The sequence below is a fragment of the Anser anser genome (genome assembly GCF_964211835.1).
Source record: "Anser anser genome assembly, chromosome: 10".
NCBI lineage: Eukaryota > Metazoa > Chordata > Aves > Anseriformes > Anatidae > Anser > Anser anser.
In genome coordinates this window covers 9,158,605-9,181,561 of record NC_139730.1, presented here as the reverse complement: position 1 = coordinate 9,181,561, position 22,957 = coordinate 9,158,605, and the positions used below count along the sequence as shown (strand labels likewise).

At 42.8% G+C, this 22,957-nt stretch overlaps 2 protein-coding genes across 7 annotated transcripts in view; both read right to left on the bottom strand.

Annotated features, from left to right (window-relative positions):
- The window catches only part of CEMIP (cell migration inducing hyaluronidase 1), a 112,450-nt gene that overhangs the window by 58,952 nt on the left and 30,541 nt on the right, over positions 1-22,957 (bottom strand). Inside the window, exon 1 of one of the 3 annotated variants that reach the window (XM_083851285.1) lies at positions 905-3,469. The exons of the other annotated variants lie outside the window; for them this stretch is intronic. The gene's annotated coding sequence lies outside the window, so the exon portion shown is untranslated. Of the gene's footprint in view, positions 1-904; positions 3,470-22,957 lie in introns of those variants that run through there. 3 annotated transcript variants of the gene reach the window in all.
- The window catches only part of LOC310905246 (cell surface hyaluronidase CEMIP2-like), a 55,968-nt gene continuing 36,622 nt past the window's right edge, over positions 3,612-22,957 (bottom strand). For 3 of the 4 annotated variants that reach the window (XM_083851279.1, XM_083851280.1, XM_083851281.1), the window contains 6 exons: positions 12,697-12,879; positions 10,524-10,737; positions 9,688-9,789; positions 7,822-7,982; positions 6,430-6,539; positions 3,612-3,943 (listed from right to left, as the gene is read on the bottom strand). In XM_083851279.1, the coding sequence (XP_083707405.1) occupies positions 3,744-3,943; positions 6,430-6,539; positions 7,822-7,982; positions 9,688-9,789; positions 10,524-10,737; positions 12,697-12,879 (970 nt within the window). In that variant the 3' untranslated portion in view covers positions 3,612-3,743. The other variant, XM_083851282.1, reaches the window with a different exon arrangement.

Sequence of the window (22,957 nt, the reverse complement as noted above, 5' to 3'; positions counted from 1 at the left end):
ACGAAACGCACGAAAAGACCCTACTTTTCAATAAAATCAATACTGGAGTCAAAAGCAGAAGTCTGACTTTTTTCCCTATGAACCTCAGTTTCTTATCAATTTATCCAATGTCTTTCCCTGTGAGGAAGGAGGTTCCGCTCACATGTTCCATTCATAAATGTCACTGCAAGCTCCTTGCCTCCTGATGTTCTTAAGAACATCTTCTTAAAAGGAGCTGGAGTTAGAGGGAGTTTTTACAATGAATAAATTAAAGGCAACTAAGGTGTCTGCAAATTCATTGTAAACGAATTCATTGGCAAACTATTTTGGGACAGAAATAAGAGAGTTATTTTAAACATATGTGTTTTTTGTTTTTTTTTTTTTTCAGAATTAATCTCTACCCCCCCCCCCCCCCCTCCCAAGGCTTATAGACCTTTAAAAGGAAAGACCTTTAAAAGGAAAGGAAGTGATTTTTGGCTTAGCTAAAACTAAATCATTTGCAATTCACAGCATTCCACCTATCAGAGCCTGACTGACCTCCAGTTTCACATCCTTTCAAAGTGCTCAGCATTTCATCGAATCCTTGTCCACTACATGAAATTTTCAAAGCACCAAGGCGGTGGGAGGCTGAATCCCAGTTTCTGAGGTTCAGGATGCACTGACTTTACTGCGAAAGTCCTTGATGGATAGCCAAGCCAATGCTTTCAGAAGGAGCTATAGTATATCCACTGAAGAAATGCTTAGGGAATAAGCGGGATGGCCGTATGTCCTGAATGCATCAGATGTACTGAACATGCCTGGATTAGCTACAGGGCATTCACAGTCCACATGGACTCCAGCGTGCGGGTGGAGATATTCCCGCTCTGGACATCCTGGGGAGGAATATGGCAGCTCTCCACAAATATAACACCCACATGGCACTTACCCTGCAGCTTCACACACTCAGACTTCTGGTGCATGCCAAGTTAGCAGCAGCCTTTGAAAACCTCGTCCTGAATGTCCCAAGGGTCCATTGAGGAACTGTACCCTCTGCGGAGCGTCCCTGGTTTTAAAGAGTTTTTTCCCTCCCAAGGCAAGGGAAGCGTGTGCAGTAGCTCAGAGGATCACAGCATTCTGAGACCTCTCCGAGCTGCTGCTTTTAACTATTCAAATAACTGCATCAGGATGTAAATATTTTTCTTTTTGCTTTTGTGGTACTTGACTGTTTGCATCCAGCTCACCACGGCTCCACGCCTTCCTCTCCAGGACATTTGCCATTTGCTCTCATTCTGAGGTGGGAGGAGGAAGAGAGATTTTTCAGAAGTTTAGGCACATTCCTCTCCTTCCTTCACTAGGTTTGTCCTTTGCCAATTGTTTAGTCTCAGGCTGGGGTTAGAGCTCGGCAAAGTTTTATTGGGATCCAGGGTCTGGACCTGTCACAGATTATCAAATAAATCTCCAAGAAAGTAAAGGCTTGCTCTGTAAGTAGTTGTTCCAATGTTGGGCTTAAGCTCACAGCCAAAAACATCTTGCTTTTCTTCCCCTGCGTGGCCTCAGAAATCATAACAATTAGGTACTAATAGTTCAGAAGGACTTCAGATTGCTCCTGAGAGGTTCAGTGCCAGCCACTCGGCCTCTTGTCCCGCCGCTCCCCGTGGGGGCTGCGCAGGCCTGCGATGTCCTGTTACTTTCCCTCTCCCGAGCAGCATCACTAACTTCTTCACGCTCTCCAGCAAGCCAAGACCTCACCTCTGGCTGAACCCAACTCCCACCTCTCCTCCCTGATGTGGAGATGGAGCCACGGCCTCCTCCTCTGCCCACAAACCTTTTGGTGCCCTCTCCCCCTCACCCAGGCGGTGTGAGGTGGTAGAGGTAAGCGTCTCAGCCGGGGAGGTCAGTTCCCGCCGCGATGCACGGATGCCAGAGCGACTAACCCACCAGGGAGCAAGAGTCTGGCCAACAAAACGCTGACCTTGCCCTGTAGCAACTCGTTTGGCCATTTCTGAGAATTTCAAAGAAACGACGGGACATTAGTAACAAAGCCTTCACCTACCTGTTTGAATAACCTGTGGACAGCTGTCGGCAACTCAAAGGAAAAAAGAGGCACTCGTGACACAAGGTTTAGCCTTGAAATGTAAGGGTCCCAATGTACTACACAGCAAGGGAAAGATCAGTACATTTTAGTAGAAAAGCTTGAAAAAAAAACGTCATTCTGTAAAGAAAAGGTCTGAAGTGTCTGATATTTATGGCCATAGATTTCATCTACTCGTTACAGACATGAAGGCACATCTAGGGACATACACACTCACCTGCACGTTTGAGCAGTACAAGTAAAGCTACTTTTTCAGATTTCTCTCTGCTAGACAGGGCTCCATGACCTGTCACTTTTTTTCTATACAAATAATCCAAACCTTGGCCTTTCTCTCTGAGCTACCTTTCTCCCCAGTAGGATGCCCCCGCTCAAAACCTTAGCAACCGATCAGCAAAATGATCAAACAAATGCTGTGAGCAAACAAGCCCTACCTGTGCATTTTCTTGTACTCTGCTGTGTAAAAAAAAAAAAATAGAAAATTACCACAGATTAAGATCAACAGTGTCCTTGATTGGCTTGTGATATCTGCATTTAAAAAAGCAAATCTAAGATGTTAGTTGTAGGCTTAACAGTAAACAAAACAATAACAACAAAAGAAACATCATAATTATTTTATTTACCTGCATCAGAATTTCAACCTTTCCTCTTTTTTTTTTTTTTGACAGTTTTGAACATTTTGGAAGCTTGTTCAGTTCCTGTAAAGAATTCTTTAACAAAGACATGCTCATCTGAACTCACCCTCCCCTTCACTGCTGTCACCAAGTAAAAAAACCTTCAAACCAAAATGAGCATGTCATCATTTCAGGCTAAGTTTGTACTTAAATTGTCATCAGTGAGATCATCAGTTTGTTTCTCAGTTTGCATACAAAGCTCTTCCTTTTTGTTCACTTCAAAAAGCAGTCTCATAAACAAAACAAAAAAAGCAACCAAAGAATATTAGCTACTAATACCAGCAGTATTTCAGTCCTCGATGGGAGCAGAAAGTCAATACAATCATTGTCTGAAGGAGGAATGCAACATTTTGCCCTGCACAGCATATACATTATCCTTAGTTTTATTCCTGTAGGACTTTAATTAAATGTTCACATCAATTGGGCAAACATCATTTCACCAGTCATTAGCTACAGACAGAAATACATTTATAATTCCTTGTTGCAACCGTATATATTCAGGTCGATTAGAAGACATTATTGTAAAATCACCACGTGCTTACCCATCGATGCAAGCAGATGCTGCTGAGTTCACCTAAGATGCCATAGAGGACGACGCTTAGTTGGTTTAAAAGCAGGCATTAATGGAGGGAAAACAGGACTGATGGGAGAATTCCCTACCTCTGCTGAAGGTTCATCTGTTTCCCTGGATGCTGCTAAAGTTTCCATGCCAAGTCTCATTTCCAGCCCCTATGATACTGAAGAGCATGTTTTTGCCTTTAAAACTTACCATCTGACTCCAAATCGTAGATATGTTCAAACACTTCTCTCCTTAGGAAGCGCAGCCCACAGGCTTTTCCTATCCTGTCCTGTGGGGCGCTGTTTAAAAAATAAAACTCTACCATAGCGGGTAAGATGAAACTATATTTATTAGTTATAAAATATACAAGTGAACAACATTGGTTCGGTACAATCCCGTAAAAACAAGAGCAGGTTTTGCTGACAGCTGCTGGACTTGCCTGGTTGGTGTTACACCACCGTTGCTAATCGCGGGGCACCATAGCCTCTGCAGAGATGTGCTCTGAGTGGTTCTGAGAAAAAGTGTTAGCTGAACATTGATACTCTTTCAGCTTCAAGGGAACATAATGCTGTAGAGAAGCGGCTTTCTGATAACCAGCGTGATTAAGGACTTTAATCCAGGAGGGCTTGACTTGTCCTTTATAGCCAAGCATAGCAAAACTCCCTGTAAAACAGACACAAGAGCATGACCCTCTGGGTGGATCCATTCAGTTATCAGCAGCACAGCATGGATATCACAGAAACTTCTTAGACTTTTATTTATTATTTGTTTGTTTGTTTGTTTGTTTGGATTAAAAAAAAACAATGCTTAAGAGGCAAAAAGGGATGAAAGAGGGAATGAGCCTTGCTGAAGCTGTACCCTCACTGCATCACAGCTCTACAGGTATTTCAATAAGCTGAGAGAGATTCCCAGATGTGAGTTAGCAGGAATATTGCTTTACTCTTTATTTTTAACCATTGGTACTTTTTCATATTTGACTACATGAAAATGGTTAGGCATTTTGAATCCTTCTTTTATTAGTTTACATCACTTTCTTCCTGTTATGCATAAACTGTTCCCCATGTCAGTTCTGCTCTTGTCCTCTGCTGTCACAAAGTACAAAGGCATTATGTGTTCTTTGATTTTAATAATAATGTCTTGTGTTTATATTATGCTTTTCATTGCAAAGACTCCCAAGGCTATTTGCAGATGGTTGGATCAAGACTACTCCTGTAAACACTTCTAATTTAAATAAGGTTTTGCAGAACCAGGCAACAAGACCCTAAATCCTGATCCTGCTGGGGTCAAGGGGATTGCTTTTGCGCATTATCCCTGGCAGCATCAATATGCATTTGGGAGAAATGTTCCAGCCTGCCCTGAACTGCAGCCCCCCAGAGCGGACCACGGCGGCTGCTGTACACAGTCCTGCATGCAATCGCCTTTGGAGCTGTGAAGTCAAATAGTGCACATACCTGAATCAGCAGGAGAAAGCTCATGAATCAGAACATAATTACCCAGACTGGAAATCAGGGCAGACATGCGGGTGAACACCCTTGCCCTTCAGAAAAGCAAAACAGAGGCGACACGGGATCAGCCAGCAGCGGCTTAGTCCCTCTGCCAGCCACCAGCACAACAGCCCCTGACTTCCCACTGGAGAGGTAGGGCAAGGAGTTGGCCACCAACTGGTGTGTCCTCAGGATGGGGCACTGTGGTGGCCCTACCTGCTCCTTTGTGTGCTCCAGGAGTGGTCAAGGCTGGAGGCTGAACCGAGCTCCCAAAATGACCTGGCAGGGCTGTGCCCAAGTGAGCGGCGCAGGTGTTCCAGGGAAAAAAAGTTTGACAAAGCAAACAAAAAAGATTACTTTTTAATAAAAAAATTCCTTTCAAAAGTAGTCAGGGCTTTGAAGAAAGAATGAAGCAATGAAGTTCCAGGACAAAGAAACAAAAAAGAAAAACTCAAATTTTTGCTTTTGAAAGGATGAAAGCAAAAACAGCTTCTCAGGAATCAAACAGGCACCAAAGTGAAATGCTGTCTCTGCTGTAAAGATTATGCTGTCCTCCTCCTGGAATAGTCACAGGAATGAGCTTTGAAACTTGAACCAGAAATTGATGTAAATTTCAGTAAAGCAACAGCAAGAAAAAAATAAAAAGGAAAAAAGAAAAAAAAAAGAAGCTGGAAATGCAACCAATTCTGCTTCTGATCTCTGCTTAAGAGACTGCAAGTGGAATCTGAATCAAGCTAGCTGGCTGTATTCCTAATATCCTTATCACCCGAACCATTTGTCCAAACTTGGACTTCAACAGCCCCCTGTTTTCCAGAAGGAAACCCAGCATGGTAAAGGCAATATGTGACTGGCAGCTTTTTGCACTCTGAGTTTCCACAAGCAGTTCTTTTAATTCCATCAAAAACAGGGAATTCAGACTGAAAGCTGTTCTGCCAAAAAAGTGCGCTGCTCAAAGGCATTGCAGGGAGGAGATGCCCACAAATTTGCTGTTTTTTCACCCTGAGGAGAACAAACTTTGGGACTGAACAGACTGAGTATCACTCGGGATTAGGATTGGGCCGGTCTCCTCTGCAATGATTTTCCTGCTTTCTTTCTTGTTTCTTTGAAAGTGCAGTGACAATATTTCTAAATGAATGCTCTAAAGCTATAAAAATCTGTGATCCAAAACTACTTGGATTCTCTGGACCAATGATACCAATGGATTTCTTACAGCAATTCAAGGTAAGTCTGCAGTAAGAGCTTTCCAAGAGTGGTGATTTCACCTTTCTTTCATCCAAGAAAATAAAGAGCTATTTCACTGCAGGCTACTTTCTTTTTCATTAGCCTTTTAGTTTGTGATTATTTTCCCTTGAAAAGCAATTGAATTTTAGAGATGGAATCTTTATCAAATAATTATTTGCTGTTGTTGTTAGAAAAAAAAAGCTCCATTTAGGATGAAAAATTTGCAGCAAGCAAACTGGTGAGGTAGGGTCAAAATCCAAAATAACTCTCCCACTTCTCAACATCACTGAGCTAAGAGTTTTTTTTTATGAGATTACACAGGCATATTTTGTAGTAGCAAATATATTGATAAGCACTTTGTGAGTACGTGCATATTTTTGGTAAGTAGACACACCAGTCAGTAATTCTCAGGCAAAAGAAGTAGGACAGAATACATATATTTACCTTCCTTGTGGAAGACAATAGGCTTTGCAGAACCTAACCTTGTAAAAACAGACATTTCAGAGCTCCCCACCACGTCTGCAATATCTCTAGAGCACACAAGAACAAGTGATCTGAAAGGAAGGACAGTAATTACTGCATGACAGCAAAACATTACAATTGCTAAGAATCTGCAAGACCTTTAAGCTCTAATTCAGAAAAGGACTTGAGAGCTTGCCTAACTTTAAGAACAACCTTAAGTCTCTTTGATTTCAATCACATGTAAGCTTTCATAAGCTAAACCCTCTGTTTAAATACGTTCCTAAATTAAGCCTGTTCCTCACACAGACTCAAAACAAGCACAAATGACTGTGAGTGCACCCCTTTTAAGAAAGTGACACTCAGCTGCAGAAGAAATTCAGTTACTGTGCAGTCCTGAGACGCTGAAACCATCTATAAACTGAGTCCGATTTTCAGTCAAGCCTCAGCCTGACTGGTCCTCACAGATGTGCTTTCAGCCCTCAGTGAATTGTACCTGTGATGAATTACAGGCACAACTGGTTGCATTTAGCTGAATGCCCAGCCTTGCAAAAATACACATCCTACAAGAAAATCAAACCAAATGTACAGGCATCACGTGCATATATGTCACTTCATGCACATTTCATACATATACATACTCATGTGCATAAATAAAGATGTAATAACTCCAGAGTGTTCAAATCTTTGGTCATGAACTGCTCAGAAATGTCTTGGACTGAAAGTCTGTTTTCTGGTTATTTGACCTGCTTCTGCCAGCAGCCAAGAATTTATCTATAAATCTCTGTTGTTCCATGTTTATGTGGCGACACATAAAACCACAAGGAATGTGGAACAGACACAAACAGAGATGATCCAGATCTTTGCCAGGACACATTCAAGGTAACAGCCCGCAGGCACGCAGGTCTATTCATTGGTTTGCCCAAGAAAAGTCTTGGAAAATCTGGCACACCTATGATTTTCATCTGTCAAAAGAGGCAAAAACAATCAGTAAAAGTAAACAGAAACCAACCCATTTCAGAAATGGAAAACTGAATCATCAGCTGCCAGGAAATTGTTGGCCATTGGGATACGTACACAGGACTGCAAATGTCATTGCACGGACCTTATCTACTTCAAAGTGGAAAATGGATTGTTAATTTAGAAGGAATTGCCAGTTTTCCAGAAAGTCTGTCTCTTTCTGCTCTAATCTGTGCAATCCTGTGAGAAAGACAGTGCTTTTCTAATTATCTGGGTGATATTTGGGATTTGTACATAATTCAATCTTTGCCAAATGTTTTCAGAGTACAGGTTCGGTTCTGAAAGTAGATCATTTTCCTCTCTTTGTCTGTCAGCCCCAGGTCACTACATGAACTGGGCTCTCAGTACTTTGCTTACCTCTCTTTTATAAATGTTTGAACATAATCAGTTATTGAATTGGCCGCATTTTCCCCAGTAACTGTGTCAAAGTGCCGCCTACTCACAACTGCTCCTGAACATGCATCTAGCACCACGAAGAATATCCCAGGGCTATTGATCAGGAACACTGCACCATTTATCTGCAACAAAAAATGAGGTAGGTTTTATGGAGACAGGCAGTAAATGACTGGGGAGCTTCAGACTCTAAGTCTGCTTTTCCATAAGAAGGGAGTTATGAGCAAGGAAAATGTCACGTTTACACCCTATAATTTTAAATATGTAATTAGTGCAGATGAAGTGACATCACTGATATCTGGTCAGTGGCAGGAGGAGGAAAAAAACATTAGGTTTGAATGGCACTGGTAAGCCCAGTGGGGTACCAAAAACATGAGAAGTGAGATTGACATCTTTTGTGTATTAAGAAGATACATTTGGGAAGCAGAGAATCCTGGGAGTAAAATGCCTAGTTCAGTCTTAATACAGATTCTTTTCATGTGGGTGAAATTACTGTCACTTGGCAAGGCAGATTTGACCAAGGAACACGGGAGAGATGCTGAGACAGCGGATGGGGGAATAGAAGCAACACATGGACATTTTTTTTCCCCCTGGAAATGTAAATATAAAAAGATTTCAAAAACAAAATATTCCTTCTCGGTAGAGCTGTCCCAGGGCCTCAAATAAGTTGCAGCACAAGTGACTCCTACTCCCCTCCCTTCCTCCAGCGAGGGCTTCTTCCTCAGGTTTCAGCTCTCAAAATGCACCACAATCTCTGCTTTTGGAAAGACAAAGGCTCTCAGAGATGCAATAGGTCAAGGGTAAGGGAAACACAAATGTCTGGGCCATGGGTGGGCAGGGGAGAGTGAGAATAAGCAAAGGCAGGGCAGACTAAATCTTTTGCTCATACTTCTAAGCCTCCACAATGTGTCTAAGTCTGGATGCATGTAGAGCAGGGAGTAACCACAACTGCAAGCTGACCTAAACCAGAGCTGCTGGCCAAAGAAAGAGCCCAGCTGTGTGTCTTGCCCTGACTGCGTGCTCCAGACCCACTGGGGCTCTTGTGGCCACATGGGAGCTGGAGCAGGGCACCACTGCACCTGAATGCACGAGGGGCTCCATCATCTGCAGGCAACGGCCCTGAGTGGAGTGCTGCCCACAGGCAGGTCTCTGCGATTCACTGCAGGTGAGGATGTTACCTCCAATAACCCCTGCTTTTTAATGAGTTGAATTAGTTTTTGATGATGCAGCCAGAGCACATGGTGAGAAATCTTGGCTGCTCTCACTCCGTAAGGATTCTTTACCAGCTTTGCTTGGCATTTTTTAGCATTAATATAATTCAGTAACATGTAAACCTGAGAAACTGTCCTCGCTAAAATTATTTCAGTCACCCTTCTCCATCCAGGCAGAGATATAAGGCATGTGCAGGGATAACTTGACAGCTCCAAACTCCTTCAGTAGTGAAATACAGTTATTTTTAACTTTTAGTGCAATGCCAGAAGAGAAAATCAGAAAAACAAGCTTGTTTTTTTCCCCCACATCCTTTGTAAACAGTGACTTCTGTTGTATTTTTCTCCCCACTTCCTCCATATTAGAGTGATGGTGTTAATTCTTCTTTTGAGGTGATAAAAGGCCTTTTCTCCGCCTAAGGGCTCAAATCCTCATCTGAATAGAATACGAACTCCCAGTGACTCTAATGGAGCTAATTGTGAGGGAGAACAATGCACTCGCCTCTTCCAGGGGAACTTCCCATTTCCTCCTGCCAAGGCTCAGCAAGATTTCGTAATAACTTTCCTTGGAGATAAAGTTTCCCCTGTTTAATCACCATTTCAAATACAGTAAAACACATACCTTAATGAATGCAGATGTCAAGTGGCTTTGTATGTCTGCCTTGCTGAGAGACTGGATCTGGATTCTCATATACTTGACTGAGGGTGTGCTAGTGATAGCAAGCTGCAATTACATGAGAGACAGAACCTTAAAAACTGGATGGCACCGAGTACCATTGCTCATATACATGATTGCAAAACTCGGAGAGTTAATTTTTTTCAAACTATGATCCCGGTTCATAAGTAAGTGTTTGTTGTTAAGACAACATTTATCAAAGAATCATGGTAACGCTGGTTGGAAAGGACCTCTGATGGTCACTCTGCCACTGAATAACAACTTGAATATGACTCATACATTTTGCTTGGCTTTAAAATCAAGTGCAGATTTGTATGAGGTTGAAACAATTCTACAGAATTTACAGTGGGGTGAACCGACAGTAAATGAGAAGAAAACCTGGCTCTAATTTTCCGATTATTGTCATTAACCAGAGTTACTTCCCAGTCTGAAATTCAACAGTAATGCTGTGGATTGGAATTCAAAGCTAATCCAGTCTGAGCCCTCTCAAGCATCTTTTTATTCTTGTTTGAAAGAAAAAAAAAAAGGGGAAAAAAGTGCTGTGGCTGTACATTCACATGCTTCCAGTTGGGCAATTTCTTTGAGGCTATCTTTGAAACATAGTACAAGAAGCTGTAGAAATTTAGAGTAAAATCCTTCGCTCTACACATGACATGATGCCGACCAGATTCACAAGTGGCAATTCCCCATGAATTTTCCTTGTGGGTTGTGAAAATGCATTGACCTCACACGGATGCACGTACGCTGCATAACCCAAACACGACGGAGGATGCGCTGGGTACCTGTGGGGCACCACACGCCCTGCACGGCCTGGCTGGGCGCTGGGACACAGGGCGCTGGGGAGCTGGTGGCCTCTGTGGGAAGGGGTTTGGGGCACAGCTCCAGGACCCCCCTGGGTACATATGCGCCGTGATTTTAATACGTTCGCAGCCTTGCTGAGAGCAGTAACTATGGCCTTTCCGAGCTTCGTGGGCTTGCAGGTGAACAAAGAGGTACCTGGAAATGAGAGCAAGCAGAGGGGTCAGAGCCTCTGTGTGTTTAGAGGAAAGGTTGAGTAGAGGCAGGGTCTGCACTTGCTAAATTGCATTATCCCTCCTATTTCCCAATTACACCAAACAACTGTGTCTTAGAGCGGTGTAATACAGCACGCCCACAAGTTGCGCTTGTAAAATGAGTCCTGCAAGGATGCTGGTCGAGCTTTCTTCCTGTCCTGGCATGACGAGACCTGCTGCACTTACAGCCCATATGCCCAAAAGAGCTTCCTTCGCTGGGCAAGCGTCTGTGTGCCAGGCACCACCTCCAGCCCTGGGCGTGGCGGCATCCTGCTAGCGTGCTCACGCTATTGTGCAGGCTTGCCTGGAAATATTGGCATCTCCCCCTTTGGCTCTCCGCATCTCATGGCCTTGGCCTGCAGGCACAGCTTAGCCCTAGGCATGCATGACAAAAGCTCCAAGGCAGCCAGATCTTCTGGCCCTTGCAGTTCATTTTTTCCTAGCTGTTCTAAGTATGTTTTCAATCGTGTCCATTCTGAAATTCAGGCAGAGGAAATTATATAAACAGCTCAGCTCAGCTTCAGGATCAAAATGATGCATGAGCTATAAAGGTTTTCTTTTTCTTTCTGTTTCTTTAAAAAATGAAATATTTGTTTCTATTTGTCTGGATGAAAGAATGAGTAAGCTTGGTTCCTCTCCAAGGATCCAGCACGTGGGGTTAAAAAAAGAAGGGGAAACATCCCGCTTATTATGAAATAAAGTCTAAAAAACAACAACAGGAAAAGAAAAAAGCCAGTGCCCTAACTTCTGTACTTTGAGAGGCTAAAAAAAGCGCTGCTGAATTAAACAGAGAACCAAAAGGCTGATACTGCTAGAAGGAAGGTGGGTTATGTCCATCAGTCTGCATGCACCAGGTCCAGATGGCTGCTGGCAGCTAATGGCTCTGTCCCCACAGACCCACATGTGTAAGCATTTTCCCTGCTCTTCAGTAGTAAACAACCTGTCTACAGAATTTTGTCAACACTCCCCCCCCCCAACACACACACAGAAAAAGAAAAAAAGAAAAAGAAAAAGAAAACCGTTTACTCGTTAATCCCCCTTATTTCACAATTCCTATCATGAGAGAGACCCAGTGATCACCAAGGAGCTTGGTTAAAACGGAAGGCATTTGGGGATTTGATTGCTCATATATTATGGTTCAAAGAATAAACATATTCCATCCTCTTTTCTAATTTGGCACTTGTGGATTGATTTCTGAAGTAGCTGCTTAGTCAGGTGAAGCATCATGGGACTCATGGTTAGACCACAAAACACTTTTTTCCTCCCCAGCTATTTTAGCTGACTGAGAAACATGGTTTCGTAACATGTTTTTGTAACCAAAGGTGTTCTAGATTCTCATAAAGATGGTGTGTGATCTCTAGGACTCTCTTCTTACCTTCAAAATACAAGACGTGTTATGGTGCTATCCTATTTTTTTCCCTCCTCCCTCCTTCCCCCTCCAAACTCTAATTTTTTGAGTGTGAACATTTTACAAGTCTTCATGGGAATACAAAGAAGTCGACATTTCCCAAACTATCTCAGTGTTGGAACTGCAGCAGGCACAGGAGGGCTCCTTTTCACAGCCCTTCGGGCTGCAATGGATTTTAACAAATATTTACACTGTTCCCGCAACTCCATCGACCTGAGCAGCAGCAGGGGGGAGGCTTCAAAGGAGCTAGGGCCAGGGAAGAAAAAAGCTGCTTTTTAATGGCAATGCCAAGCACTGCTCGGTGATACAGAAGTAGACCTAAGCCAGGTTACGCCAGCCCATAACACTATTTTGACATGAAATCAGTGAAAAGACCATGCGAGCTGGATGGGACTGAAGTTTAACTATGAGGAAGGGAAAGGAGGCAGTGGGACTGGAAAGAGGAGGACCCCAGGGGGATGCTGCCCGTTCGCTTGGGGTCTGTCATAGGCTCACCCTGATGCTCTGTCGAAGTAGAAGAGCCTCTCGCCAGTCCCGTTGAGAGCACTGGCCCGGGAAGGAGCTGCGAGGTAGTGCTTTATGCTGTGTACCATCCCCGTCTGTCGCTGATAGACATCTGTCACCACGTGGAAAACAGTGTTCCTGGGGTAGCAGAGGGCAATGTGCAGCCAGTCTCCTCTGTCGGCAAAAAGCAGGAAAGAGAGAAAATGCACTTATGGGCTTGAGTACAGGAGAGATGGTCTCCAGCCAAGAGCACAATCTTCAGGGGAAAACAAAGAAGTGTCCTTTGAGGTTTTCTTTCTCTTTTAAACAGATAATAATAATAATAATAATAAAAAAATCCTCAGAGCCAAAGAAAATCAGACTTTTTCCTTTGTCTGGAAAAGATGTCTGTTTATTACAAAGGTCTGATCCAGAGACCCCAGTTGACCTCAGAGGACTTTGAATCAGGTGCCAGGACGGCTTAAACCCAGAGATTTTCGCTTCCTTGTCCTGTAAAGCTGAGGTACAACCAGTCACATACCCACTCGCGTCTCCGGAGGCAGCAGGGGCTTGTTTTAGTTCATCCGGAGCTGCTGCAGGAGAGGGAACCGGCATCCAGCAGACATTTCACCAGGGGCACAGATTCAGGAATTAGAAAGTAATCTCTGACTTGAACCAGAGCCACGGTCTAAAGAGACCTGCTTCCGCCACTTTACAGCAATGTTTAGTATTATGGTTTCCATTAAAATCTCCTCTCCCTTGCTATTTCTTCAGTATCAGTTCAGAATAACTAAGGGTAAAGCTGAAAGGTCTTTTAACTCTTGTCCACCACAATTTCAGCACAAGCATTTGCAAAAAGTTGTCCCAACGGCTTTCCTTTATCCTGTGATCTGCATCACCACCCTCATGGAGACCAAAATTGGCTCCACACGATTAACCTTTGCTTTATACTCAGAGCCAAAAGATGCAGTTGCAGTGCAATTTGGATACTGATGGGAAGAATCTTCCACAAAACCCAACACCCTTTCCTGTCTGTAGGATCCACTTGTACCGGAATAAGCAGAAAGCCACAAGACATTTACACTTGAAAAGAAAAACCAAGAATACCAAGACAATTGCTTAATTATTTTTGTTTCCACTCCAGCCTCTGAAGTGGCTCCAGGTACCACATGCAGGTACCTGACCCGTTACTGTGGTTAGCTTTCCTTATATTACCAAAACCACCAAGGCCTTAAATGTATTCTTTTAATTACCTGGATTCCTGGTTAAAATGTGAAAATATAAATTTGGCTTAACGGCAGACAGTTACCACCTTCATCAGCTGCCTTCCAGGGCCCTGCAAATCTGAGGAACACAAAGTTTCTCCTAAGGCTCCACTGAGGTGACCCACCATCCATCCCTGCCTGCAGAGCAATACAGGAGTGAAAATCTCTTTTGATTTGGAGAATTTGGGGGATCTGCATGCCTAGACCTCTACTTTGCATTGTGCATAGACTATATAATAGCAAAACTTTTTCAGCCTTTTTCTGGTTTTCTCATTAAAACAAAGCAAAACTACTACAGGGCTGAAGAGGAGACAGACTTCTAGAATAATAAAACAAAGTCATACAAAGACCCATCAGCTTGAGCCAGATACTGCCCTCTAGATTTTAACCAAATCCAGCTGTGTCACAACATAGGATGGCTTGAAAATGGATATATTTTCAGATGATTTGGCCTCTGACAAGAGGAAATGAAAGAAATGCACCATGTTTGTGGAATATTTTTGGGATGGAGTCCCAAGACATATGGCTGTTTCATAAGGGTGATTTGCACTGAGTTAGCGCATTTCATCCCCTGAAGACACCATCAAAAAGTGGCCTCGTCATCCCCCTCAGATGTTGGGAACTAGCTTTGGTGCCATGTTATGCCAACTGCCACTTCCCCAGGGGACAAGAAAGGCACCAGAAAAGGAAATTGGATAGTGAAAAAAAATGTGAAAAAACCTACAGCTGTGACTGTCTTGAGTCACCAGGACATTTAGGAATATGAGTATGAGAGCCTACTGTGCACATGAGCAGGCTGAGTAAAACTCTGAAATAAATTATATCAAGACTGAGAAGTTCAAATGAAAAGCACCTACCCTGGAGTTTGTGAAATAAGAGATGGAAATAAGAAAATTCCCACAACAAAAGGCTTGGCAGGAGATGTGAGAAGGGAAGGTATTAGAAGTTATCCTTTATGTAAATATAGGAAAGAATAAGGTGGTTATTTTCTCTTTATTTTAGAGGTATTTTAACAGCTTCCTCTTTAGTTCTTAGTGTCAGTTTTGTTTCTTCAGCTTGTGCTGCTGTGAACCCTCCCAAATACCTGGCTGTGTGGCTGAACAGAGCTCCACCGCCTCTAAGAAAAGCAAAGTCCGGAACAGCAGCGCTGCTGCAGGATGCCTGCAGGACTCTGCCCTGCAGATGGGCAGCAGATAGGGGTGACATGCCTTTTCTCCAGATTACCAAAACTGAAGGAGAAGTGCTGCCTCAGGCAAGCAGAGATGATCAGTCTTAGACACTGCAAACGAAAACAGAATTGCATGTGCCTTCCTCAGCCACTCCGCTGGCTGCAGAGGACCTCTCCTGGCTGGGTCTCCAGTGCAGGAGCCTTTTTCATTTTCAGGGTGGTCAATAAACTACGACTCCTTCTTTATTTCTCTGCTTCAAATTCTCCATTCTGTCTTATTTTCTTGCTGCTACTCTGTGGTGAAGATTTTTGCAGGCAGAATCAGAAAAATTTGAACCAGCCTAAATATCCTGTAGGACCCTCGTTCTGCTGCTGAGAGTGCCTGCACATCAGCTGGGATCCTCGCAGGTGTCCCAGAGACTTGGGGACACTCTCTGCACTAGCAAGAAATGCCCACTCAGGAGAGGACATTATCCCATGGATAATGACTAACAACAGAGAGAAAATATCATTTAAACCCTGAAGGACAGAAGTCAGCATATTGATATACAAACTGCCGTCCAATGGACCAATGCACAGGACTTCTTTCTACTTTCATTCTTCAGAGTTTCTTGCAAGAGAAACAAATAAAAATATGCTCAGGCAGAAAGTCTGACTTTGAAATTAACTATCAGTTTAAACAAAAGTTATATTTACATATCTAGAAAACTAACTTGAGCTATTTAAGATGTTTTCACCCCAAAACTATGTAAACACATTCACAACCTTATCTAGTGTTAAAGCTAAGATCATTTTAGATATAAGGAACATTATTTTTCTAATTCCTGCTTTTGATGAGGCCAAAATTTTCCTATATGTTTTTAAACACACACACCCCCCTACAAAAAAGACATATAAAGGAGGAAAGCTAAATATGCACTAGCACACCATCACCATTTTGTGGATCCTACCAGTTTCAAACACCTCTTGGAAAATATTTGAGAGTCTGCCTGTATCAGCATGTATTTGAGAGTCTGCATGTATCGAACCCAGCATTTCTGCCCCTCTGTTACTGTCATTCAACAATCCCCACATTGCATTTCATGCATTTTTATGAATGTATCTAGCTTGTTTATTTGTTTATTTCCTTTTGGAAATGGCTGGGTGAAAGGAACACAAGAAGCCATTCTGTTTTCAGCAAGGCTTTGACATTTGCAGTTCTTATGCTTTCAGGTGGACCACAAGCATCAGGCAAAGTGTTAAAAATTATGCTTGTGTTTTGGCAATGAACAGGCTTCTTGGGATAAGCAAAAGGAAAAAATGTACGAGGAAAGGCAAAATAACAGGCAAGAAGTTTCCTGTTCTTGGATATATGGTAGATACAGGTCTGCATGTCCATACACAGACACCTCCTCTACAACCTCAGAACAACCCCCACAGTCAAACCCCAAACTCCCAAAGGCAAAGCCACTCAGAGAAATGTGATTGAGCAGGCAAGGGAGGGGAGACTTTTGCAAGCGGTGGGATGTAAAGTGAGTCATATAACTTGGAGATAGATTTGGCTGCAGTAAACATTGAAAGAGTGCATGTCTGGGACTCTCACCACCTGGGAGAGGACAAACGAACACTTGTTTAATACCATGAACATGTCCCTTGACTGTATCAGATGGAGTATCAGTCCTGGACAAATGGATAGGGTCTAGTGATGGGGTTGCTGGTTTTGCTGGACATTATTGCTGGCTGTATTTTGGGTAAGGGAAACTCTAAGCTGATGAATATTATTCTAAAAAACAGCTCCACCATGTTTATTGACATGGTGTGTCACGTAGCTGATGACCATGGAAGTACACAGTCCAAATCCTGATCTCACTGATGAAAATCTGGGGTAAGCCAATGAGGGAATGCAGTAGAGTACAACTAAAAATTACTTGCTTTTTCCTTGGGCTTGAAAAAACAAGAGACTTTCATCCAGTGAGTCAGCCTCCCCCAACTGTTATTACTCCTATTTAAAAACAACCCCTCTGACATTTTGGTCAGATCTATGTGAGAACAGGGAATTTGAAATTTTCCTGTTCATATTATGGGAACCAAGCAAAAATCCTCACGTGCTGCTTCTGTAAGTTTGCCTCTCACAGGATGAATGTTGAACTTCAAAAGACAAAAAGGGCAAAGCCACCTTTCAGCCTCCAACCCATCTCAAGAACAAATCGCCGGAGGTCAGTGTTCCTTGATGTCAGTCATGATACAGATGTTTTTTTTCTCTCCAAAAATATACCCTAACTTCATGACACCCTGCCCAGACCTGGCTTAATCTCCTCAGCACAAAACCCACATTCAGGACAGGCCATCTCCTCCCACACCAACATCAGAGGTGTGGAAAAAGGAATGAGAAATACCCACACGTCTCATGAGTACTGAGAAGAGTGAAGAATGGGCTGCAAGGAACCTGGGCCATGTTCTCACTTCTTCCCCCAGTCCAAGCTCTTTTTCTTCAACTCACATTTCCTGCTGGCTCCCTGAAGCTCCCACTCCTCTTTTTCTAGATTTCTTTTTTTAATTTTCTGCCTTTGACTCAAGCCCATTAAACACATCCAAACCCCCATAACAACAAACATTGCTACTGGGCAAACGTCCAGCAAATTTTTTCAGGACTTTGTTATTAAGGCTAGACAGTTCTGAAAGGCAGCATGCTGTGGGCTAGTAACACGTTAGGTATGTGGTTAGCTAGCTACAGTTGTGTGCGTTGGGATTCAAATGCCTTTCCTAAATGTTGCCATTTAGGAAACGCTATTAAAAATTCAAAAACATAGATCATGCCTCATATAAATTAATATTTGGGGAGTTTTATCCATGTGTCTACTTAGGCATAAAGAATGATTTTTTTCTTGTGCAAAACTCAACACATTATAGCAGGGCTCCTGCCCTGAGGGTATGCTCCTACTGACACTCATGAAACCAATATCTCATTCAGGCAACATTTGGCTCACAGGCAATTGTATTTAAGCAAAAAACTAAGAACTTCCTGCATTTAAATACAGTACATCACCTTGTCATCTTTGACTTTTTCCCCACTCTACGTGCTTTCTTGGAGGAATCCTAAAACAATTCAATTTATCTTGTTTTTAATGCATTCCCAGGTACTGTATCATAGACTACTGTGCATTTTGTATTTTCCTGATGCTGTGCCTAGTTTGCAGACACCTGCTCTGGAGAAGCTGGTGGCCCTGATGAGTCCCAGGTCCATGTTCCAGGAGAAGAGTTAAAGCAAAGGAAAACCTTCAGGTTTCACATACCAGGATTCAAAATGCCAAAAAGCCTGGTTTGCTACAGCCATTGGGGGTGGTTGGTTGCTCAGACTGCTCTAATTCGTTCAGTAAAATGACCAGCTCAGTAAGGATGTGTCTCCTCAGAGTCTCCTTGTTAACCCTGGCCACTGCAAGCAGTGAGCACAAGCCACGGAGGACATAGAGCAAAAAGGGCTGCAGATGGGGAGGCAAAGACAAGGCTTTAGGATCACTCACACAAGGTAATGCCAGCACCCGGCATGGCCCAGATGTACTGAAGCAGTGCAATCTGCAATGGAGTGTTCTGGCAGATGTTTTAGCTTCTTTCCAGTTGTTTTTAAAAAAATCTCGTGGCTTTCATCCACTTGTTGACTTGTGGGTAATTTAAGGGATTTAAATAGACAGAAGGGATTCAACTATATGTGCTGATTTCTGTGTCATGTGGATGATTAACTCTGAATTACAGATGTAATCAGGATGGACAAGCTATGAAGCCCAGGTAGTGCTTTACTTATTATTATTGGAAATAGTGATGGTGTTGCTTGTATTACATCCAGATCTAGGCGATCGAGGTCAGCACTCACATACATACAAGTGACAAGGAAGCAGTCACAGCCTTGAACTGTTAGTTGCACTTTGAAATACTAATTTCACCTTCCTGTCCATTTATCAATCTGAAAAGCACAAGGAAAAGTGCATTCGAAACTAATTTGAAAAAGGAACAATTTAGGAAATATCCATAAACTGGGCAAGTCTGCAACAAGCACATTCTAGCCTTGTCTCATTATCTTTGTTTTCCTCCAACCCTTATCACCACTAAAGAATTTAATCGCAGAAATGACAAGTAGCTGAAAGTATGAATCAGAATGGCGTTGAATAAAAAGCCATAGGATAAACACCCACCTAGACAGCCCTGAAAAAGACAGATATAACCAGTCCCCTGGAGTTTCAGTGCAGACATGGTCTACATAAGTTGTCTGCTTGCACTGAAATCTCCACCTTTGGATAGGTGACAACATTCTAGAGATTTCATATCACCCAGCATCAGAAGGCCCTGCTGTTTCTAATCCAAAATTGAGACGCAAGCCAGCTCATTCCAGCCACTAGAATTTTCAGATAATTAAGATTATTTTCTTGTGAACATGACAATAAGCCATAGCGCAGAACTCCAGCCTAGCAAATGCAGGAATCCAGCAGTACACCTGCGCCGTCCCTGCACAAATACCACAGCATGGGGAAGGCTGGACACGTGCCCAAGCACACACATGGACATCTGCTCTTTTGTTTGCTCTTGACAAGAAATTTGGCTCTCCACTGCCAAAAAAAAAAAAAAAAATCATTGGAAAACCTCTCATGGGGATTCAGGTCCTGCGACAAGGCACCAAACAACGTCAGTGTTACAAACCTCACTGTACCTCTCCAGGTGAAACTGAGAGGGTGCCGATGAGGAAAGCCCAGGGAAGGCTGCCCAGAACTTTTCCCTGATGCTGGCATCAACCAGAATTGCAGTACACATGAAAGCCCCTGCTTGCAAGACTGTGGCAATCTGCCTATAAAAAATACCCCCTTTATGCTACTACCTGCTCACGTCTCCCTGAAATTCTCCGAATCACAGCAGAGAGCCCTAATAAGGGAAACTCTTCCCACCGAGCCTCAACAGACCAAGTATAGAGATATTTGCCTGTGCTCATAAAAAAACAAGGAACGTTTAATCTAATTGCCACTGCTTTCCAGGCTGCTTCCACAGCACAACTTACTACTCTATACTTCAGATATGGGCTTTGAGGAGATTTAATTCTTATCTTTAGATTTGCTGATAACACAAATAAGCCTGACTGATTTACTGAACAGCACCGTGCCTTTGATAACAGTATGTGCTTTAGCTTCTTCTGCAATTAGAGAACTTGCACACACACAAAGCCTATGTCATTAAATTGATGGACTTTGTTTCTGACTTTGCTTACTCTATGAAGTGCTGATCCTTGTACTGGTTTTCAGCACCTGAAAGGACGCACTTACTTTCAAGTGAACGTCTCTCCTCCTGTCTTACCAGCCTCTCCCTCCTCTCTTAACAAGCCTGATGCTCTCTACGGGCCTTTGTTCTTCAGAAACTGGACAGCAATTTTGAGCAAAGCCCTTAAGTCAGTTTTACAGATAGTTCCATCTTTCTGTGAAGCACAAAAAGAAGAAGAAAACTCAGAAACAGGTCAGAGGGGGTGGGCACTGTTCCAGCAAAGAGATGAAGCCTGTGCAGGAGAGGTCTGAGGTCTCAGTTCATGTAGCTTTTGCACACACTTCATGTTTGATCAAAACAACCTTCAGAGCGTCTGGGGTGGTTCTGGAGCACACTTTATGCCTGGCAATTCAAATTCTAGCCAGTACTTTCCTTCCATTCATTTGCCAAAATGTTCAAAATTACTTGTCCTCCATTAACTCTTTCCAGAAGCATCAACAGCCAGTCTTTTCCCTGTCCTCACAGGGAAACTCCCAGCCACTAGACAGACAACCCTACCTACGGTAAAAAAATGCATTTATTTTCAGCCAGCCATGTTCCCCAGCAGCATGCAAGCACAGCCTGCAGGTCTCAGCCCAGGCTCTATATCTGCCTACCAGTCAGCTAGTGCCACAGCTCCCCTGACAAACACAAACAAGAACAGCTCTGGTTGGAAGCAAAGCTGAGTGCAGGAAGCAGCCCATTTGCACTTGACTTTGCACTGCACAGCCACAGATGGCAGCACGTGGAGACACAGTGATGTTTTTGGTTTAGCTACATATTTTGATGCAAGTGGAGAAACCAAAGAGGGAAGGTCTTTTAAAAACAACAACAACCCTCTAAACGTGGCTTGAATCAGTGCACAGGAGACACACACTGCAGCAATCCTTCAGGTGCCACAGCAGAAAGAAGGCAAGTTGTCCCCCTCCACTGAGCAAAGACACCTGGGCAGTGCCCCTGATGAGACTCGCAACTGAGCCTTGTGAATTCCTCCCAACCAGCTCCTGCCCACATGAGGAATCCTGATGTTCCGGTCTTTTAATAAACATTTAAACTGGAATTACTTTTATGAGGTCTCTCTACAGTGCTTCAGAAGCAGTGAAAGCGTTAATCATACAAAAATTCAACTTCAGTGCTATGCCTGACCTCCAAAGAAATGCAAATCCTGGTACACATCTCCTTGTCAAATTCCTTATTTCCCCTCTGACCTTCCTTTAGCCAGCACGGAGAAAATCCTTCCAGAAGCATGAGGCAGCTGTGAAAGCAGCATCCTGGATATATTTATCCATCATTTTACAATGACAAGTCTAAAAATAGTTTGATTGTTTGCTAAAGTTATGTCTGAAAATACTAATCCTAGAATATTGCTATTAAAGTTCATCAGGCATTTTTTTGTTTTGCATCACATATATTTTGCATGGATATAACCATGTTAAGAGCTCATTTTTTGGCAGATTATTTGGTATTTTTGATTTTTTAAAAAGGACAAAAAGCATAAAGCCACTCGAGACAGGTAAAAGCCTTCCCTGATTTTCCAACTCTCACTACTCTGGGCCCCACAGTTTGAGATTTCTTCCATTCCAGAAATGATTGGAATACAATGTTTAATAAAGACCATACATGGAACTGTTTAAGCAGAAACTTGTTTTCCCTCAAGTTCCTAAATCCTGTTTTTCACCTTAGAGGAATTGCTTTTGCCTATGATTTTGCATGTAGTCTGTACATTTCACCATTGCCATTGCATCAACTTTAAGTCTCACAGCACTGACACAGAGTAGTCACACATCTCATTCACAGTTATTTCTTAGCAAAATGCTTTAAATCATTGAATCATGTAGGTTGGAAAAGACCCTTAAGATCATCAAATCCAACTGTCAGCCTAACATTACTGTGTCCACAGCGAAACCATGTCCCTAAGCACCACGTCCACACGTCTCTTAAATACCTCCAGGCCTGGTGACTCCACCACTTCCTTGGGCAGCCTGTCCCAATGCCTAGTCACCCTTTCCATGAAGAAATTCTTCCCAAAATCTATTCTAAACCTCCCCTGAAAGAACTTGAGGCTGTTTCCTTGCATCCCATCACCTGAGAAAAGAGAACAACATCCTCCTCAGTGCAATCTCCTTTCAGGTGGGTGTAGAGAGCAATGAGGTCTCTCCTCAGCCTCCTTCAGCCTCCTTTTTTTTTTTTTTCCTCCACATTCAACAGCCTCAGCTCCCTCAGACGCTTCTTGTATGTCTTGTTTTCTAGTCCCTTCACCCGCTTTGTTGCTCTTCTCTGAATGGTTTCCAGCAACTCAATATCTCTCTTGTGGTGAAATGAAGTAAAATTTAAAAGAAAAAAATATTTTTCCCTTATTACAGTATATTTCTTTTTTATAGTTCTTTAAAACAAACACCTTGCCAACAGTTTCTGGACCAGAAAAGTCTACAAACCTTTGACATGTTCAAATAACTTAATTGGTTTCACACGAGACAAAGACTACCACAAACACATTGTGGTTTTCAATAGTAAAAGTTAAATCTGTTGCTGCTTGAACAAGGGCTGAACATCAAACTGAGTTTTATCATTTACCCAGTGCTGC